We start from the raw sequence: 21,983 nt of genomic DNA, 5'->3' as shown, positions 1-21,983 counted from the left end.
CCCCCCCCCCCCTCTCTCTTCGATACTGCTGTCCCAGGAGACTTTCATAACGCAAGCTCTTGCTTACACCCTCCATCTCTTCTCTCTCCCTCGTTTTCCCATCTCTTTGCAGCAATCCCTGGTGTCTCTCCCGCTCTCTCAGGGAGGATCCACCTGCTGTTTGCTGTCTTCTCTCTTGGCTCTCGGCTCATCCTCGCCCTCTGGGCGCCAAGGCCGAAGTGGGGTTGCATTTAAAATAGCAAGCGCTCTGGAGGATATGAAAGGGGCTTTAGACAAAAAGCGAGGAAGGTTTAAAAGCCGCGGGGAGAAATGGAACAATGTGAAATGGAATATAAAAAGGAGGTGGAGGTGATACTGTCGAGAGAGCCCGAGAGAGAGGGGGTAAGTAGAGAGGGGTAAGAGAGAGAGCGAGGGTAATTTGAGAAGAGGGAGAGGGTAAATTGAGAGAGGGAGAGGGTAAATTGGAGAGAGGGAGAAGGGAAATTGAGAGAGGGAGAGGGTAAATGAGAGAGGGAGAGGGTAAATTGAGAGAGGGTAAATTTGAGAGAGGGAGAGGGTAATTGAAGAGGGAGAGGGTAATTGAGAGAGGGAGAGGGGTAAATTGAGAGAGGGGAGGGTAAATTGAGAGAGGGAGAGGGTAAATTGCAGAGAGAGAGCGAGAGAGAGAGAGGAGGGGTAATTGAGAGAGAGAGAGAGGGTAAATTGAATTGGAGGGTAAATTGAATTGAATTGAGAGGGTTAGTTGAGAGAAGAGAGAGAGAGAAGGTTAGTTTGAGAGACAGTTAGTTGAGAGAGAGAGGGTTAGTTGAGAGAGGGTTAAGTTGAGAGAGGGTTAGTTGAGCAGAGGGTTAGTTGAGAAGAGGGTTAGTTGAGAGAGGGTTAGTTTGAGAGAGGGTTAGTTGAGAGAGGTTAGTTGAGAGAGGTTTAGTTGAAGAGAGGTTAGTTGAGGAGAGGGTTTAGTTTGAGAGAGGGTTAGTTGAAGAGAGGGTTAGTTGAGAGAGGGTAGTTGGAGAGAGGGTTAGTTGAGAGTAGGGTTTTAGTTTGAGAGAGAGGGTTAGTTGAAGAAAGAGAGGGTTTAGTTGAGAGAGGGTTTAGTTGAGAGAGAGGGTTAGTTGAGAGAGGGTTAGTTGAGAGAGAGAGAGAGAGGGTTAGTTGAGAGAGGGGTTAAGTTGAGAGAGAGGGTTAGTTGAGAGAGAGGGGGGGGGTTAGTTGAGAGCCGGAGAAGAGGTTAGTTGAGAGACAGTTAGTTGCAGGAGCGAGCGAGAGAGAGAGGGTATAGTTGGAGAGAGGTTAAGTTGGAGAGCAGGGTTTAAGGTTGAGAGAGGGTTAGTTGAGAGAGAGGTTGTTGAGAGAGGGTTAGTTGAGAGAGAGAGGGTTAGTTGAGAGAGAGAGAGAGGGTTAGTTGAGAGAGAAGGGTTAGTTTTGAGAGAGAGGGTTAGTTGAGAGAGAGGGGGGGTTTTAGTGAGAGAGAGAGGAGAGGTTTTAGTTGAGAGACGTTAGTTGAGAGAGAGAGAGAGAGAGAGGTTAAGTTGAAGAGAGGGTTAAAGTTGAGAGAGGGTTAGTTTGAGAAGAGGGTTAGTTGAGAGAGAGGGTTAGGTTGAGAGAGAGGGTTTAGTTGAGAGAGAGGGTTAGTTGAGAGAGGGTTAGTTGAGAGAGAGAGGGTTAGATTGAGGAGAGAGAGAGAGAGGTTAATTGAGAGAGGGAGAGGAAATTGAGAGAGGGGAGTAGTTGAGAGAGGGAGGGTAATATTCGAGGGGTATTGAGTTTGTGTGAGATGGGAGGATGAGTGTAATGGAGGGTAATGAGAAGGAGGAGAGGAATGAAGTAGGGAGAAGGGTAAATAGGAATGAGAGAGAGGGTAAGTTTGAGAAGAGAGGTTAGTAGAGAGAGGGTATTACGTTGAAGAGAGGGAGAGGTAAGTTCCGAGCAGAGAGAGGTAGATGAGAGAGAGAGGGTAGTTGAGAGAGAGGTAGTTTTAGAGACAGGGTAATATTGAAGATTGAAGGTATTGATTTGAATGAGAGCGGATTAGTTGAGAGAGGGTTAGAATGAGAGAGAGCGTTAGTTTGAGATACCGAGGGTTAGTTGAGAGAGAGAGGAGTTAGTTGAGAGAGAGAGTTTAGTTGGAGAGAAGGGTATAGTTGAGAGCGAGGGTTAGTTGAGAGAGAGGGGGTTTAGTGTACAGAGGTAGAAGAAGGGTTAGTTTAGAGACAGTAGTTGAGAGGTAAGGAGAGAGAGGGTTAGTTGAGGAGAGGTTAAGTGAGGAGAGGGTTAGTTGAGAGAGGGTTAGTTGAGGAGGGTTAGTTGAGCGAGAAGGGGGTTAGTTTGAGAGAGGGTTAGTTGAGACCGAAGGGTTAGTTGAGAGAGAGTATAGATTGAGAGAGGAGGGCTTAGTTGAGAGAGGGTTGTTAGTTGAGAGAGGAGAGAGGATGGTTAGGTTAGTAGAGAGGAGGGTTAGTTGAGATGAAGAGAGAGGAGGTGTTAGTTGAGAGAAAGGAGTTTAGTTGAGCAGAGAGGGGTTAGGTTGGAGAGAGATAGACAGGATGGGAAAGAGGGATTAGTTGGAAGAGAAGAGACGGGTTAATGTTGAGAGACCGTAGTAGAGAGAGGAGTAGAAAGGGCGTTAGAGAGAGAGGGTTAGTTTGAGAGAGAGGGTTAGTTGAGAGAAGAAGGCTAGTTGAGAAATGCCACTTAGCCGAGAGAGGGTTATTGAGAGAGAGGGGTTAGTTGAGAGAGAGAGGGGGGGTTAGTTTGAGAGAGAGAGAGAGAGAGAGGGTTAGTTTAGAGACAGTTAGTTTGGAGAGAGAGAGAGAGGGTTAGTTGAGAGAGGGTTAGTTGAGAGAGGTTAGTTGAGGAGAGGGTTAGTTGAGAGAGGGTTAAGTGAGAGAGGGTTAGTTGAGAGAGAGAGGGTAGTTGAGAGAGAAGAGGGTTGTTGAGAGAGAGGGTTAAGTTTGAGAGAGAGAGGGGGGGTTAGTTTGAGAGAGAGAGAGATGAGAGGGTTAGTTTAGAGACAGTTAGTTGAGAGAGAGAGAGAGAGGGTTAGTTTTGAGAGAAGGGTTAGTTGGAGAGGAGGGTTAGTTGGAGAGAGGGTTTTAGTTGAGAGAGGGTTAGTTGAGAGAGGGTTAGTTGAGAGAGAGGGTTAGTTGAGAGAGAAGGGTTAGTTGAGAGAGAGGGTTAGTTGAGAGAGAGGGTTAGTTGAGAGAGAGAGAGGGTTAGTTGAGAGAGAGAGAGGGTTAGTTGAGAGAGAGAGAGGGTTAGTTGAAGAGGTTGGGTGGTACAAAAACAAACACACAGAGAGACACGGAGTACCTACACAGATCATGAGCGAGAGAAGAGGGTTAGTTGAGAGAGAGAGAGAGAAGCGGGTTAGTTTGAGAGAGAGAGGGGTTAGATTGAGAGAGAGAGAAGAGGGTTAGTTGAGAGAGAGGGGTTAGTTGAGCGACACGCCCAGAGAGGGTTAGTTGGAGAGAGAGGGTTACCAGCATACATGACAGAGAGAGGGTTGTTGCACGCCAGAACCCACCAGCGGGTTAGTTGAGAGAGAGAAGAGGGTTAAGTTGAGAGAGAGAGAGGGTATAGATTGAGAGAGGGGAGGGTTAGTTTTGACGAGAGAGAGAAGGGTTAGTTGAGAGAGAGAGAGGGGATTAGTTTTGAAGAGAGACGACGAACGGGTTAACCAGTTAGAGAGAGCCGCACAGAGGGTAGTTGCGAGAGACGAGAGGGTTTAGGTGAGGAGAGAGCAGAGGGTTTAGTTGAGCAGAGGCGCTTCACGCTCTCCTTGATCGAGAGAGAGGCGTTTAGTTGAGAGAGAGGGTTCGTTAGAGAGAGAGGTTTACGTTGAGAGAGAGGGTTAAGTTGAGGAGCACGGCGCTTACGCTCTGAGACCGAGAGGGTTAGTTTGAGCAGAGAGGGTTGTTGAAGAGATAGAGGGTTACGCTTGAGAGAGAGGGTTGTTGAGAGAGAGGGTTGTTGCGAAGAGCACAGGGTTAGTTGAGGAGAGGAAGGGGTTAGTTGAGAGCGACCCGGGTAAAAGTTGGGAGAGCGACGCGCGCTACAGCTCTGGGCAGAGCGGGGTAAGTTGGGGAGCGAGGGTAAGTTGGGGAGAGCGAGGGTTAAGTTGGGAGAGCGAGGGTAAACTTGCGCGGGCGGCGGCGATCACGCTTGACGCAGCACAGAGGGTAGTGGTCCCGAGAGGGTGCGGGCCGTGGCTTTGACGAGGACGCAGAGGGGGTAGTTGAGGGAGAGAAGAAAGGGAAGGGTAAGGTCTGGAAGCGGAGGGTAAAGTTGAGGGAGAGGACCACCGGGCGTTACGCAGTGGTAGGGGACGGGCTTATACGCGCTAGGGACACAAGGGAGAGGGGTTATCGCGTAGGGGACGGGGTTAATGCTAGCGTAGGGCCACGCAGGCGGGTTTAATAGCGTAGGGAGGGGGCTACCACGCACGCTAGGGCAGGCCACCGGGGGGGGTTTTACCCTACCCACCCCAACTAGCGTAGGGAGAGGGGTTATACTAGCGTAGGGAGAGGGTTAAATAAAACAAATAGGTAGGGAGAGGGGTTAATGAATGGCGTAGGGAGAGGGGTTATAGCGTAGGGAGAGGGGTTATAGCGTAGGGGAGACGGGGTTAATGCGTAGGGAGAGGGTTAATAGCGTAGGGTACTGAGGGGTTTATAGTTGAGGGTGAGGGTGTTATACGTTGAGGGGTTATAGTTGGAGGGAGAGGGGTTATAGTTGAGGGAGAGGGGTTATAAGTTGAGGGTGAGAGGGAGGGGTTATAGGTGATCGGTGAGGTGAGAGGAGGGGTTAATTATGTTTGAGGGGAGAGAGGGGTTAATAGTTATGGGGAGAGGGGTTAATAGTTGAGGGAGAGGGGGTTATAGTTGAGCCGGAGAGGAGGGGTTTATAGTTGAGGGAGTGGGGTTATAGTTGAGGGAAAGGAGGGTTATAGTTGAGGCGAGACGGAGGGGTTATGAGTTGAGGAGGACGGAGGAGGGGTTATGAGTTGAGGGAGAGGGGTTATAGTTGAAGGGAGAGATTGTAAGTTGAGAGAGGCAGGCGGAGCACCCAGGGAGGAGATTGTGAAAAGGGGGAAGGACTGAATGCGGAGGAGAGGGAAGGGGAGAAACAGTGAACAGGACATTGGAGATGGAACAGTTGAGAGAAAGAGAAGCAGGACGAGAGTAAAGCCAGAGGACATTTTAGAATGAACCGGTAGAGAGGTTTCAGAGGAGTCCACCCGAGTGGAAAGAAGAGAAGAGAAAAGAGCGGTTTGATTCGTTTCTGACTTTGTTTCTCAACGCTGCAGTGTGCCCAGCCTGTGGTTCTGTGTTTCCTAACACAGGAATGAATCGCGTCTCCCCCGTCTCCCCTTCCAGGTGCCTGCGTGTGTTCAACGGCGTCGTGTCGCTTTTGCCAACATGGTGTAAGTACGTCATGTGCACCGAAGCCAACGGATGCTCCTTCAAGGAAGGCCTCGTCAACGTGTCCGTTGCGAGGTGAGTGTCCACACCCCCCCCCCGCTTACGCACACACACACCAGACCTTGTTAACTGACTAATAGGGGATGTGGGACTGATTGCTAAACCCACAACTTGTTACAGAAGTCTTGCTTGAGCGTATGTCTTGGCTGTTACTCTTAGTGACAGCAAACTTGGTACACAAGCGCATGCTCATACTCAGGTGTGGTGTAAGAAGCGCACAACACACGACAAGCGCCAAGTTGTGCATTCTCATCTCCTTTTGTTTTAATTGCCCCTTCACTGGGTGCTGTGGCAAAACTGTGGCACACACCGCTTGTATTACGAACGCGCAGGAAGCACGAGTGATGTTTTCGGGTTCATTTTACCGTAGGCGGGCTGAAGGAAGGAATATGGAAATGTGGCCTTGTTCTTCGTATCCAAACATGCTAAGCAATTAGCATATAAAGCTAATATCAATCGCCCTGCGTGCTCCCCGTCTTCTCAGCAGCCGCTCGTACATGTGTGAATACCAAGTGGGGACCGCACGCTGTTAGTGTCGACGGCGCCGTACATTCAGTGTGGGTTTTTTTTAAAAACCCCCCCGGCGTGGGGGCGCCGCAACAAGACTAAAAACAACCGCCCGACGCAATATTCCCGAACAGACACACTCTTTTTTACCGCTGGCGGGGGGCCTCTTTTTTTCGTAGTCCTGCGTACACTATACAGTCCATAACCAACACCCTGCTCTCTCTACAAACACAACACCTAGAGCAGTGTTGAGTGGGTCACACAACCCACAGTCACACCAGGAGTCCTCGTCTGCTAAAACACATCTTTGTACGCAGTCTTTAAATTCGTTGAATGTTTTCTGAAATGCCAATCCACTGTCCTCCCAAGTGACTGACAGTCATGCTTACTCTTAAGCATAATCCATCTGAATTTTCAGATCCTCACACACACACACACGACAGCACACACACAGCACAAAGCTTTCTTATCTCAACGACACAACACACACCACACACACACCACGAAACACCCACACCACAACACCACACAACACACACACAACACACAGCAAAGGTTTGGCGCTTATTTTACCGACACAGGCTATTAGTTAACCTTCAAATCCAATTACGTACACGACATAGATGATCGGCTATGTAGACTGTCGTTAGTACACCTGCCTCGGGTTTAATCTCTCCTCAACCGAGACCGGTTGAGGGCCGTAGCGGCTCTCAGCGTCAGCGTGGCAGCTAGACACGTTCGTCACGTCTCACCTCTTTCTCCAAGCGGAGCGGGGTACAAAACGTTTAGCGGCGGCTGCCCTGTCGTTAGCATGTTAGCATCACGCCCTTATCTCTCGTTCTCCAAGCGGCGGCGGTGTAATTTCAGAGAACTGTGGCGTTAGCGTGGAAGTGCCTGCTCTGGCCTCGTTCCTCGCTAAGCGCAGCATGTGGACTTGCTCTTTACGCTCGGAGAGTAAATCTATGCGGGATTAAAACGCTCCCATCTGTAAGACACGGGAGTGTGCCCTGGCTGGTGCTAAGCATGTTATGTTGTTTGTGGTTTGAGGAGGAACTGAGGGGAAAGGGGCTGATAAAGCAGGAAAGGCCTGTGGGGATGGCGAAGAAGGGATGAAGGGAGAGGATAAGGGGGAGGAAGGGAGAGTCTTGTGGAGAAGGGAGTAGGAGCTTTTTGAAAATGTTTATTGGTTGTGTATTTTGTTTATATTGGTTTGATGTGTTTGGCTTTGTTATGTTAAGATGTGTGGTGTGTGTTGAGAGGTGTTTGCCCGCGAACGTGATTTGGGGAGACCTGTTGCCCTGCCAGGGCGTCTGACTGTCTGTCTGTCTTTCTCTGTCTGTCTTTTGTCTGTTGTCTACTTCTGTGTCTGGGTCTCTGTGTGTCTGTCTGTGTCTTTCTGTCTCTCTCTCTTCTGTCTGTTTTCTGTCTCGGGGGGCTCTTCTGTCTGGTTTATAGATCAAATCAAAATCACATTGTATTGGTCACATACACATGGTTAGGAGATGTTAATGCGAGTGTAGCGAAATGCTTGTGCTTCTAGTTTCGACAGTGCAGCAATTATCTAACAAGTAATCTAACAATTCCCCAACTACCTAATACACACAAATCTAATGGAATAATAATATATACATATAAATATATGGATGAGCAATGACCGAGCGACATAGGCAAGCTGCGATAGGTGGAATAAAATACAGTATATACATGTGATATGAGTAATGTAAGATATGTAAACATCCTTAAAGTGGCATTATTTAGAGTGACGAGGGATCCATTTGTTAAAGTGGCCAGTTAGACGGGTCTCCATGTAGGCAGCAGCCTCTCCGAGTTTCGTGATTGCTGTTTAGCAGTCTGATGGCCTTGAGATAGAAGCTGTTTCTCAATCTCTCGGTCCCAGCGTTGATGCACCGGTGCTGACCTCGCCTTCTGGATGGTAAGCGGTGCGATGTGGGATATGTTGGTCCTCCATTGCTTTGCCACCGGAAACAGGAAGTGAACTCTATTTCTACAGAGCTAATGATTTTAGCACAGAAAACTATAAGGCCGAACATGTTATTACCTCGTGTCTGTGTATTGACAAGGTCAGCCAGTTGTTGCCTGTCAACAAACCGCACTCGTCAACTCAGTCATCGACTCAAATTAGATTAATGTGTAAAAAAAATTTTTTTTTTAAACACACACAAAATGCATCCAAAGCAGATGAACAACCTAAAACCAGACTGAAATCCTCTCGCCGTCTCCTCATCTGACATGATCCGTGGGGACCTAACTCACAAACGTAGCTCAATCGATCCCCAAACACTCACAACACGCACCAAAGTGCGCTTCTCTGTGTAAAACGGAATGTCCCCTATTCCAGGGCCGGCATGAGTAACAGGGCTTTAACTCAAAGCTCTTAAAGTCGCACACGATCTGAATCCATCAAGCGTTACCCAGATTATTTTGGCCCCCCCTCTTCGTAAGGATCAGAGGCCAAGGCTTTAATTCAATCCCAAAGCGCCTTTAATTGACCAATTTAGCTTGTGCTGAGAGAGCCTGTCCATTTAAAATGAGCAATGGAAATCACAGGCCTCTTTAATCTGACATCAGAGAAGCAAGGAGATTCATCATTGTATAAACAAATGGGAGCAGGCTAGGTCAGGCTAGGCTAGCTAAGAGTTTTGCTTACAACTACAACTTCTGTATGGAAATTATAGGCCTCTTCTTCCAGCATCAAACCAGGCGGCAGGTAGCCTAGTGGTTAGAGTGTTGGGCAAGTAACCGAAAGGTTGCTGGATCGAATCTCCAAGCTGACAAGGTAAAAATCTGTCGTTCTGCCCCTGAACAAGGCAGTTAACCCACTGTTCCCCGGTAGGCCGTCATTGTAAATAAGAATTTGTTCTTAATTGACTTGCCTAGTTAAATAAAAGTTAAATAAAAAAATGGAAGGAGGGTTGATTAGGCTAAGCTAGGCTAGGTTTGCACAAGGCTGAAATGTAAGCTTAGTTAAGGGCTAGTTAGCCTAGCGGTTGGTTCGCTATGTTTCTAGCATTTGTTTAGCCTGGACAAAGAACGCTTGAAATTACATAAGCATGCCATTTCTGACAAAAGGAAATTACCATTTTAGCACAGTATAATTTTCCATAAAGTGGGGACCAGCGCGAGCCAAACTGGTTAAATGTAGGCTATGCATCTCCCAGACAAAGATCCTTTTATTTCTTCCCTTCATTTATTCATTATGGAAAATTAGCGTACCGTTTGCAGACTTAAGACTTTGGTATAACGAGCAGGAAAGCAGCACGCAACGACCCCCTACTATCTAACCCTTCTTTACCTCCCTAAGGAAGAACGAGCTCAATACCTTAATAACAGTTACATGGCTTAATAGGAAAGGGGAGGGGGGGGGGGTACCTTGTATCTTTCTACCCACCCAAGGAGGCCATTGAGGCTCCATATGGGGACCCCCGACCACTCCTCCATTGACCTGGAAGTAGGCCTCTCCATGCACACACCCTCCCCAAGTAACTCGCTAGTCACCACCCCCCTGCTAGCGTCCATCCAAGTCTTTGAACTCGGGGGGTACCCACTGAAACCCATTTGAGGATATCCAACCTCCCCTAATCTTCTGTCTGGAGCTGGGCCTCTTTCCATGGACCCCTTGTAGCTGCCCTACACCCTGTGACCGTCCAAACCATCAAAAAGGAGAAGCCGCGCTCCCCACGCAGCCACGCTTATTGAATCCTTTCATATTGAAATGCTAATCGAGCTACGCCAACCTTAGCGCTGCGGTGGCATTACCCCCTTCCGCCCCCCCAACACAATAGGCTGTGATTTCTCCTCTGGCTTTGGTTTGATTATTTTAAAAAGGGTTTTATAACCTTTATCATCAGCCTGAGGTGTACTGTATTTGGAACCATGTACTTGATCAAACTACTTATTTCGGGGAAGGTGCCTTTTATTTCAAATGAACTGTGCTTTTAATGATGTAGATAGCAGGTAGGTTCATTGATAGATTTCAAACGATCTTCACTGCTCTCGTCACTACAGTATTTACTGATTACCTGGCTTTGGACCAAACGTTTGTACGAGGGGATGTAAGTGCAATTTCGTATCGCGTATGAGTGCATTTGCCCCAATGTCACGGTCAGGTGGGTACAAAAGTATTTTGGATCTTGACAAATGGGAAAGTCTTGTTCATATTGTCTCACACCCGCAAAAAGTATCGACCTCTTTTTGTCTCCGTCGACCTCCATCTCCCGTTCCAAACCGTCTCTCTCCGTGCATCTCTGGAAGACCGAGTACGACGCGGTTTCCTGCGGCGTCTATATACCGAATTAGACCGTAAGGACGCTCAATCACACAATAGACGACCCAGTCACTACCTGAACCAAATTAACCACGGGAAAAAAAGGTGCTTAGAGGTCTTCATTCTTTGCTATAGAGACATCAAACATGACTTTATTGCCAGACTATCCACATTAGCCCTAATAAATCGTAAATGGGAGGGAGATTTTTTTTTTTAATGGAAATATTGAATTAAGAAGTAATCATGGCCGCGGGTGGTTTTCTATTTCAATTTCTCCACCCTTAAATGAAACAGTGGGATCTCTAATTAGATGAATATTGCTATGCAAATTTATGGAATGTTTTAAAAGCGCGGGACCAAGACATAATCAGTAGAATAAATAAGAAGGGGTGTGTGTGTTCTTTTTGGGTGCATGGCGGGTACGGGTGGGTAGATACTGTATCCATACGTATCCATGTCTTTCAACATTGAGCGAGCATATCCCTTAGCGACAGCGATTGTAATTCCATTATGCATGTAAACGTCTATGGTGGAACAGCAACAAGAAATGATTCAAGAACTGCTTTTGAAGCTCTTTTTGGAGGGTGTGTGTGTGTGTGTGTGTGTGTGTGTGTGTGTGTGTGTGTGTGTGTGTGTGTGTGTGTGTGTGTGTGTGTGTGTGTGTGTGTGTGTTTGCACGTGCGTCCGCGTGCCTATAAATACATATAAGCGTAAAGCACTGTGTGTCTCCCCCCATTACAGTAGAACTCATCTCGGGAAAACAACGAGCGAGCGGTCTTGAAATATTGAGCGTGTCTTCCGCGAGTCGTGCCCGAGTCATTACGGAAATGACATTACCAGTCTGATCTCATCATCAGACGCCCGAGCACAGATGCCCATAGCAAAGTGGTCCGGAGGCACGAGTGCCAGCCAAATAGGATTTACTCAGCATCTTTCCTCGTCAACTCGGTATCATTACAGAAGAAATGACCACTCCGTAACCAAAATCTTGGATTAGATTTACCAAGCAATGGGATTTACTCGGCAATCAGCATCGATCACTGTCATCTGCATGGACGTGTATCATCTCTAATACTGTAGACATGATGTCAACTCCGTTACACAAGTCCTTTGTCATATTTGTGGGTTTATTGCGGCGAGAAGCCCCAGCGTTGCTGTAGCATTACCAGTTGAAGAGGTTTCTTTAGAGGCCCTAGCTGGGATCGAACCCACAAGCCTGACATTGTTAATACCACACCCAACTGAACTAATTAGTGGGGTGTGTATGTGTTTTGTGTGTGTGTGTGTGTGGGAGGGGGGGGGGTACCACGATGGGGCCCTTTTCTCCAAGGAGGCTCATCTGACTGGCACGGGGGACACTTGACTCGGCTTTGGGCTTTGAGGGACCCCTAGCCATCTGCTGCCCTGCGGCTAATACCCCAATCAGGGGAGGGGCGGGGGGGAGGGGGTCTAGTCCACCCTAATACCCTAGGATAAGTCTATCTGCCCTGGGGAGAGTCTCCCCCAGAGGTCCTGCCTGGCTGGTTGTGGTTCAGATCTTTACTAAGCTGGTCCCTCCAGAGTCATGGCTAAAGACTGGGTTGGGGAAACAGAGGTTGTTTTTGAAGTAACCTAAACACTAACGACGACACAAAGATTTTTTCACTGGGCAGATTTTTATATTTATTACCCAGTAATTTGATACTTTTAGGGAAAGGGAAAGGGGGTTACCTAGAATGCATTCAACTGAAATGTGTCTTCCGCATTTAACCCAACCCCTCTGAATCAGAGCGGTGCGGGGATTAAATCGGCGCCCCGGGGGGGAACAGTGGGTTAACTGTCTTGCTCAGTGGCAGAATGACCAATTTTTACCTCGTCAGCTCAGCTCGGGGATTCGATCCAGCAAACCTTTCGGTTACTGGCCCAGCGCTCTAACCACTAGGCTACCTGCCGCCTCTATTTTAGACACGTTTGGGAACCAATACCAGGGACTGTCAATGGAAAATAATGAATTATAATGATATTATTAGCAGCTACAGTAGAATTACCGCCGTTGAACCTCGTCATATACGGAGGTCTCGAATTTTTCCCTCAGCGGCGGTAACACGAGCCACCTACGTGCACGGAGGTCACAGGTGGTGATGGGGATGTGTGCGTGTGTACGGGTGCCCAGGCTTACTGCGTCCTCTCAGGGGGCAGTGTAACACAAGGGGACCAGAGGGAAAAGAGATAGAAAGAAGATGGGGGGGGGGGGGAGAAAGCCGAGAAAAAGGCCAAACCTGAACGTTAAACACAAAACAACAAAAAAAACGTTAGAGAACTTACGACGCGCGCACGCTGCAGTTGTAGAAGACAAAGCTGGTGTTGGCGAAGACCAGGCCCGTCTCCTTGGACTTGAGGTAGAGCTTCACCACCCGTTTGTCCCCTGCAGAGACACGCACGTCGCTTAGCAACACACCATTTATGTCATGCATTGGAGACCCTGGAGATTGTAAGCGTGGGGTAAAAATAGCTCCAAGAATCACAGGGACCATTAGATTGCATTAGAGCTGATAACAACGCATAATGGCCGATAAGAAATCTGCTTTAGGAACTTAAGTCTAAACGTGTCACTTCTGGGGGAATCTAAATATACGGCTCCTTCATCTCAGGGCTTTTGAAGAGGCGTTACAGGCAACAGTGGTGTCATTGTGGCGTGATTACGCTAGAACTGATAACGATGCATAATGCAAGGTAAATGGGACCCACTTCTGAACACTCTTCAGTGTCACTTTGGAGAGGATAAATATAGAGTTGTATTTGGTGCTTTGGGGAACAATTAGGGGCTAAACATGGGTAGTGACAGAAAAACTCTGAAAGTTTTGTCGAGCTATCCAAATAAAGCCATGAAATATACAATTCTGTTCCAGGCAAAATCATCGAGACGAACACAGTAGGACAATAAAGGGTAGGGCATTGTAATGGCTGGAACGAAAGGAGAGCAACGGTATTAGACACACTGACACCGCTCCATTCCTTCCATCTCCCCCTTCACCAGCCACCACTGACGGACACACGCCAACAGTCTTCATTTCAGAGCCACAGTCTCTTCCTTTGCAGGTTCTGGGAAACCATGACATCGGCGTACGCCAGAGGCGCCGGGGACCAGACGGAGTTCTCACCTTTGTTGCGGGTGATGGGGATGACGTCACGGGCCGAGGGGGACAGGCAGTAGATACGACCCCCCTGGATGCGCCCCTCGGTCTCCACGTAGCCCTCGAAGGAGCAGTTGACCCCCGCAGAGAGGTCGGGGACGTTACGCGCCTCCAGCACCAGCTGGCGACAAATCAATGAAATATTATGGGATACATTATAAAACACAGTTAAATTGGGGGGCGGGGGGGACATGTAATATATACCATATAACGGCCAAGGGTTAATGTGAAGACCTGCTGACCTAAATGGGCTCGGTTCCAATACGCTAGCTTAGCACACAGCTGAGAACAAAGTGTGGGTGCTAGCGTGTTAGCGTAGCTATTGGAACGACACCCCGCAAGACACACATTATTAACATCAAATCACATGGTATTGGTCACGTGCACATGGTTAGCAGATGTTAGCGCGAGTGTAGCGAAATGCTTGTGCTTCTGGTTCCGACAGTGCAGCATTATCTAACATGTAATCTAACAATTCCCCAACTACCTAATACACACACATCTAAAAAGGGGTGAATGAGAATATGTACATATAAATATATGGCTGGTTTACATGGGGACGTACAACACAGCACGTCAACGTGAGGACCTGCTGACCTAAACGGGCTCTGTTCCAATATTCCACACTAGCGTACCATGCATTGACTAAGTGCTAAGTGGTGAGCTAGTGTGGATGTTCGGAACGTAGCCTGGGAACACATTGAGGGCCAAGGTAAGTGTGGGGGACATGTTAAGGTCTTCGATGAGACAAGCACTTGGCTTATCGGAACATTCCCACACAGTCACTTTTTCCTTGCGGTACACAGACACGTAAGACACACGCACCTGCACTTCGGACATGGTGACAGAGATGTTTTTGGGCTGGACGCTGAGCTCCACACACTGACGCTGGTCCGAGGCAAAGCGCTGGGGCTCATCCGCACGCTCACACCCGACCTTGCGGGAACACCTGGAGGAGAGGACAGAGTCAGAAATAACACACGCGGGTTTATTTGGCGGTCGCAGTGGTTGACGATGACACGCCACGCACGCACACGTCAGAAACGTCGTCCGTATGATCAGACATCTGCAACAAACCAGACAACCGGTGCACTGACGTTCCAATTTGCACCACCAGCTATCACACCACCTTCTCCATCACAAAAACACGTCTCAGTGGTAATAGAAAATGTGCTGAACTGACACTTCGGGTGGCTCGGCGCTCGACAATAAAAAGTAAAAAAAAAAAAAAAAAAGAGGGAAAATGCAAAGCGCCTCATCTTAGCCTTGATTTACCAACCTTCCCACTCAGCAGAATCCTGCCTCCCAACCACTCCCCACTAGGGAATCTCACACACACACCACACACACACCACACACACCACACACACACACACACACCACACACACACACACACACACACACACACACACACACACACACACACACACACACACACACACGTGTCATGGGGATATTGCTTGCAGACCACATTACTCATTAAACCCTAAAGGAAGATCCCTGGAGAGTTAAACAGGTATTGACCTGCCTTCTCTCAACCCCCTTCTTGAGAGGGGTGAGAATGAGGAGAGAGCAAGTGTGTGTGTGTGTGTGTGTGTGTGTCCGTGCTAGCGTATAAGCTTTTAGCGCGTGCGTCTCTGTTAACCTAACTCTAGCGTTGCTGCGAGGACCGCTCTCCTGCCACGTCGGGCGTCGCACGGCCGACGACCCGGACACATTTGACTCTATTAAGCTAATGCCGCAGGGCAAAAACACAGAACGTAAATACATGCCATTCTGTGGGCTAAAAATAGAACGAGGGATGCCATGGAACGGAAACGAGCGGCGTGCTCCGTTCCGGCGAGGGTGGGGAAGGTCAACGGCTTCGCGACTGGAGGTCAGCAGCGTCTCGGGTCGACCTCGATTTGCATTTCCGTCGCCTTGGCCGGCCTCGTTCGCGTCTTCAACGCATGCACACCCGCCGGTCAGATGGAGTGACGCGCCGTTGTTGTTGTTGCGCAGGTGGAAGCATTAATTACGGGAGCGAACAGCAAGAACTGGTGTTTTGCCAACACTGGAGACACAGTGCTGCGTGAGCTCTTCACCTTTCAAATGAGCCCAAATTGTACAGGTTCACAAACGCACACACACACATCCCATAAACACACACCTTGAAGTCATGTTAGCCAGCAGGAGAAAGAGAGAGAGAGAGAAACACACTGTGACACCAGGTGTATCTTATATAGCTTTTGCGTGTGGTGAGAAGTCGCACACCGACTATGCTTTCCTAACACGCCCGACCTCACTAATGCTCTTGTGGCTGAATGGAAGAAAGTCCCCGCAGCAATGTTCCAACACCTAGTGGAAAGCCTTCCCAGAAGAGAGGAGGCTGTTAGAGCAGCAAATTGGGGGGGGATCAACTCCATATTAATATAATACACTACATGGACAAAACATCTCATTCCAATATCATGGGCATTAATATGGAGTTGGTCCCCCCCTTTGCTGCTATAACCGCCTCCTCTCTTCTGGGAAGGCTTTCCACTAGGTGTTGGAACATCGCTGCGGGGACTTTCTTCCATTCCGCCACAAGAGCATAAGTGAGGTCGGGCACTGAGTGTAGGCTAGACCAACTATGTAAGATATCTTAAAATCAGTATATTTTTTAATGCTTTTCTGTCTTGCGTAATATGTAGTAGGCTGTGTGTTGTATAAAAGGCACAATCATTATTTTAATTGTTGTTTCTGTTTATGCTTATGCATCAGCTCTAATATGCATATGGGTGTTATGAATGAATCATCACCTTAGAGAGTGCTGTCCCGTTTCCTTGTGTTCGGCTTCGAAAGCAACATCGACAAACGACCACGTTTCCCACTCCGTTTCCGCCAGTTGTTGAACTGCCCGCTTCAAATTGATCGGTCACAGCGAGGCGAGTCCTAAAAGCGTGATACTTGTTTCGACGACACGTGTTTGATGTGGTTTTCCCCCCATTGCATTTGCGCTGATGTCAGAGTGGTTAGAGGGGACAATAGAGCGCAGAGTACCAGGCCGTTAGTGACCCGCCGGTCATTTAGCGAGTTGGGTGCTACCAGGGGTGCATTAGATGAGATGAACCGCGACTCAACGGGGTCACGTGGAATTGTACTGCGGTTCGTGACTGCCGGTGTGGCAGTGATATGGTCACAGCAACATTCCTGGTGTCAACAAGGACACCTGGCGCGCTCTGCAATGCTACTAACAGGTCGATTCATTTATCTCCAGATCATATCGACGATGGAAGAGACTACGGTATTCTGCCCCCCCCCCCAAAAAAAAAGCTTTCATGCTAACGGAACTAGCATAAGGCTAACACAGAGCCCGAGTGCCGGTACTCACGAATGTAGCCTACTTGCCTCAACTCTTGCACTCAAAAGTATCGTATCTGCCATAGGTGAAAGCGACGGAAGGATTTGGGTGGGGGGGGGAAATAACAAAAAGGTGATGGCATCTCCCAAAGAAAGACGGCAACAACAAACGTAATTTTTTTTAGGCGACGCCGTCACCTTTTCAATTCTGGGATAATGCTTTACCCAGATGAGCAACCCGTTCCAAAGAAGCCTCGAGTAACGTCGACATATCTAAATTCGAATCTTGAGATTTAGTTTTTTGCCCTTTGTCCAATTCACAAAAAACCGAAGGAGATTATGAACGTGAACTTACATATTGTGAAGGACACACCAGCCACAGTGGGGGTCTTTGGAGCCCAGGCACTGGCCACAGGTGGTGTACTGCTCACAGCTCTCCACTGGTACCCTGCTCACCTACAGAGACAGAGAGAGAAAAAGAGAGGGGGACATGAGAGCGAGAGAGAATACTGTTAAGCATTCCAAATCAGAGTAAAGAAATGAAGTGCACGCCATGCTAGCAGGATGACACACGCATGTCTCGGACAGCACACGGGGTGTGAAAGCAAGCGTGCGTGTGCAGGACTGCGTAACAGCGAGCGACAGTACTGGAGTGTGTGCAAATATGACTGTGCGCACGTGTGTGTGGAACTACTTCACAGCGATTAGAGGTAGCAGCCTGCTGATGCATGTTCCACAGGATCAGCCTGTAAGTTAACCCTCTACTCTAGAGTAGGCTGATGACAGATGGCTAGCAATAGAGGATTCGTTGTCGTCCCCCCCCCCGTGTGTGTGTGTGTGTGATATGGTGGCCGGGTACTATGTTTCTACTGCAGGCTCCCTTTAAAATCATGTGGTGGGAAACAGATCCCTCTGAAACGGTAAGTAAAACCACTGAACACCTCCCCCCAGGGGTCGTCATTGGAGCAGGGTGAGGGAAACACACGGGCAAGGAGACACACCTGGGCAATCAGCGACACATCCTCTGTCTCCGTCTCTTAAAACACACACACACACAGAGAGACCAGCTGGGAGAGACCAGCTGGAGCCGAGCCAAGTGGAGGCTCACTTTACAACAAGAGAGGAGGAGTGGAGGAGAGGGGGATGAGGAGAGGGAGGAAGCTAGAAAAGGGACATATGGTAAAGAGACTTCATCAGGCTGAGGGGTAAGGAGGTGGGCCTGGTCAAGTATCTGTGTCAGGAGACGGTCATGGAGGGTGTCGTGAGTGTGACAGTATCTATGTGTTCCTAAGGGTGTGTGTGTGTGTGTGTGTGTTGTGTGTGTGTGTGTGTGTGTGTGTGTGATTGTGTGTGTGTGTGTGGTGTGTGTGTGTGTGTGTGTGTGTGTGTGTGTGTGTGGTGTGTGGTGTGTGTGTGTTGTGGTGTGTGTTGTGTGTGTGTGTGTGTGCGCCCAGCATTCCTGTGGAGAGGTGGTGACAGTGGTGGGGTGGTGAGAGGCGCCAGGTAGCCTAGCGGTTAAGAGAGTTGGGTCAGTAACCAAAAGATCGCTGGTTCGATTCCCCGAGCCGACTAGGTGAAAAATCTGCCGACGTGCCTCATGAGCAAGGCACTTAACCTTTCTTTAACTTACAGGAGCAATTAGGGTTAAGTGCAATGAAATAACTAAAAGTCGCTCTGGATAAGAGCGTCTGCTAAATGACTGTACATAAGAGAGTCAGATGCCCCCATAGGGCTGAATCCTGCCGTCTCCTCTACAACATGTAACATTTACTTCCACTGGGTGGGAGCAGCACTGTCAAACGCACACAGGCACAAGCAAAAACACACTTAAACCATTAGAGGACAAGGACATTAGTGTCTAGTTTGAGAAACCAACGCCTCACAAGTCCTCAACTGGCAGCTTCAATAAATAGTACCCGCAAAACACCAGTCTCAACGTCAACAGTAAAGAGGCGATTCCGGGATGCTGGCCGACTAGGCAGAGTTCCTCTGACCATTGTCTGTGTTCTTTTGCCCATCTTTAATCTTTTATTTTTATTGGCCAGTCTGAGATTTGGCTTTTTCTTTGCAACTTAGCATCCCGGAGTCGCCTCTTCACTGTTGACATTGAGACTGGTGTTTTGCGGGTACTATTTAATGAAGCTGCCAGTTGAGGACTTGTGAGGCGTTGGTTTCTCAAACTAGACACTCTAATGTACTTGTCCTCTTGCTCAGTTGTGCACCGGGGCCTCCCACTCCTCTTTCTATTCTGGTTAGGGCCAATTTGCTCTGTTGAAGGGAGTAGTACACAGCGTTGTATGAGATCTTTAGTTTCTTTGCAATTTCTCGCATGGAATAGCCTTCATTTCTCAGAGCAAGAATAGACTGACGAAAAATCGGAAGAAAGTACTTTGTTTCTGGCCATTTTGAGCCTGTAATCAAACCCACAAATGCTGATGCTCCAGATACTCAACTAGTCTAAATAGGGACAGTTTTATTGCTTTTTAAGTCAGCACAACAGTTTTCAGCTGTGCTGACATAATTGCAAAAGGGTTTTTCTAACGATCAAATAGCCTTTTAAAATGATAAACTTGGATTAGCTAACACAACGTGCCATTGGAACACAGGAGTGACGGTTGCTGATAATAGACCTCTGTACGCCTATGTAGATATTCCATTAAAAAACTAAATCTGCCGTTTCCAGCTACAAAAGTCATTTACAACATTAACAATGTCTACACTGTATTTCTGATCCATTTGATGTTATTTTAATGAAGAGAAAAAAAAAAGGGCTTTTCTTTTCAAAAACAAGGACATTTCTAAGTGACCCCAAACTTTTGAACGGTAGTGTATATCTGCTGTATGTTCTAGCCTGAAGGACGGTTATCTTAGGATCCCATAAGCATCCAGTGAGGAGTTGGCCGGCTGCCCGGACGGGACGCAGAGAGAAATGAAGTGGTGCTGAAGAATGATAGAAAAAGGAAGACGCTTCTCACAGCGGATAGGCTCTATGATATAAGACCCCTCTCGCATGTGGAACCCTCTGTTTTAACGAGTGGGGAGGAGTGTGTGTGCGTCTGTTAATAAAAGAGCATTCCCGTAGGCTCTTTTACATTCATCGCGTGAATGACCTCAAACTACCGACATCTTGCTTTCTTATTTACAATCGAAACCAAAGCTGTAACTCAATCCCACTTTCCGTCTCCTTCCTTTTGTCATGTTCAACTATTTATAGACCGAGACAGATCTCCGGCTATAAAGTTTCCACCCTTGTTCTCCGATATGTTTTCACAGTATCCGCACGTGCCATCACCTTCAGTTAAAACGCAGTGCTAACAGGCTTTGTGACGGCCGCCCGATGGCTCAAAGGCCCCCGTAAAGCTTTCAATAGACGCGTTAATTTACCATCAAATCAAGGGGGGAAAAATAAATAAAAATGGCGGTAGGGGCCATGGAGGACCCTCCAGAAAAAAAACTGAGGGAGGGGGACACCACAGACTTCTACCACAGATGGAAGGCTCTTCCCCTGGAGTGGATTATCTAGGGGGTGTAGGGGGGGGTAATATGCCATTAAAAAACTAAAATCGTGCCGTTTCCAGCTACAGAGAGAGTCATTGTGGACGCAGACATTAAACAATGTCTACCGATTATTTCTGATCCATCTTGATGGTTATTTTAATGAAGAGAAAAAAAAAGGGCCTTTCTTATTCAAAAACAAGGAACTTCTAAGTGACCCCAAACTTGAACGGTAGTGTATAATCTGCTGTATGTTCTGCCTGAAAGGACGGTTATCTTAGATCCCATAAAGATCATGAGGGTTGGCCGGCTGCCCCGGACGGACGCCAGAGAGAAATTGAAGTGTGCGAAAATGATAGAAAAAAGAAGACGCTTCTCACAAGCGGATAGGCTCATATGATATAAAGACCCCTCTCGCATGTGGAACCCTTGTTTAACGAGTGGGGAGGAGTGTGTGTGCGTCTGTTAATGAAAGAGAGGCATTCCCGTAGGCTCTTTTACATTCATCCGCGTGAATGCCTCAAACGACCGACATCTTGCTTTCTTATTTACAATCTGAAACAAAAGCTGTAACTCAATCCCACTTTCGCGTCTCCTTCCTTTTGTCAGTTAACTATTTATAGACCGAGACAGATCTCCGGCTAAAGTTTCCACCCTGTTTCTCCGATATGTTTTCACAGTATCCGCACGTGCCATCACCTTCAGTTAAAACGCAGTGCTAACAGGCTTTGTGACGGCCGCCCGATGGCTCAAAGGCCCCGTTAAAGCTTTCAATAGACGCGTTAATTTACCATCAAATCAAGGGGGAAAATAAAATAAAATGGGCGGTAGGGGCCATGGAGACCCTCCAGAAAAAAAAACTGAGGGAGGGGGACACCACAGATTCTACCACAGATGGAAGGCTCTTCCCCTGGAGTGGGATTATCTAGGGGGTTAGGGGGGGGGGGGGGGGTGTAGGGTTTTGCTTCAGCCCAGCACAACATACCCATTTCCAATCAATCACAGGCTTAAACGCTGAATAGTAGATGTGTCAGTGCAGGGTTATAAGAACAACTAGGGGCTAGACAGAGGATAGGGGTGAGGTTGTGATGAAGGGGGCGGGGGGGGGGGGTGTTACTGCAGCACTGAATCAGCTCAGCTTGCCTGTCAGAACTCCTCTGTCACGTAGCCAGCTGCCTCCCAGCAGTTATGATGAGATTGAGTAAGCCCTACAGTTATTCCCTGTCATCATAGCGTCCAGTCTCTACTACCCCCCCCCCCCCCCCCTACGCGACTCTCCCTAGCATTAGTGCACGCGCCCCATTCAATAAACGTCTATCCTCCTCCATCAGCCACACGGTTTAAATCTTGCTCGCATCGAACCGCGCTGCAGAAATCGATACGGCCCGGGAATGGCAGCAGAAATCAAAAACGGACCGGAGGGAATGTATTAGGGAGATGGGAAATGATAGAGGAGTCATGAGTGTATCGTAGACTAGCGCTTTGTGCTAGCGACTTAGCCCAGCAATAGCGCATGGTCTTCCATTGGGGATATATGGGGAATCAGTGCAGCGGTGTTTGTGTTGCTAAGCTAGCCGGCTGCAGATTATCAAAAACCAGGCTAGCGTCCTTATTGACTGGATTGTAGGCTTAGACGGATCGATGACTGGGGCCTGTTTGATACGTTGACTGATTGGTGATAAGAAGGGAGACAAAACAGTGCTGGGGGGGTGGTGGGT

General features: G+C 48.2%; 1 protein-coding gene across 2 annotated transcripts in view; it reads right to left on the bottom strand.

Moving 5' to 3' along the window:
- Window positions 1–21,983, bottom strand: part of LOC111962397 (plexin-A1) — a 284,935-nt gene that overhangs the window by 117,578 nt on the left and 145,374 nt on the right. For both annotated transcript variants that reach the window (XM_023985463.2, XM_023985470.2), the window contains exons 5-8: window positions 17,126–17,226; window positions 14,271–14,394; window positions 13,413–13,566; window positions 12,577–12,676 (exon numbers count right to left, since the gene is read on the bottom strand). In XM_023985463.2, the coding sequence (XP_023841231.1) occupies window positions 12,577–12,676; window positions 13,413–13,566; window positions 14,271–14,394; window positions 17,126–17,226 (479 nt within the window). The remainder of the gene's footprint in view (window positions 1–12,576; window positions 12,677–13,412; window positions 13,567–14,270; window positions 14,395–17,125; window positions 17,227–21,983) is intronic.

The sequence above is a fragment of the Salvelinus sp. IW2-2015 genome, linkage group LG1 (assembly GCF_002910315.2).
Source record: "Salvelinus sp. IW2-2015 linkage group LG1, ASM291031v2, whole genome shotgun sequence".
Taxonomy (NCBI): domain Eukaryota; kingdom Metazoa; phylum Chordata; class Actinopteri; order Salmoniformes; family Salmonidae; genus Salvelinus; species Salvelinus sp. IW2-2015.
Note: the sequence above shows the minus strand (reverse complement) of the source record. Positions and strands in the feature narration are given on the sequence as shown.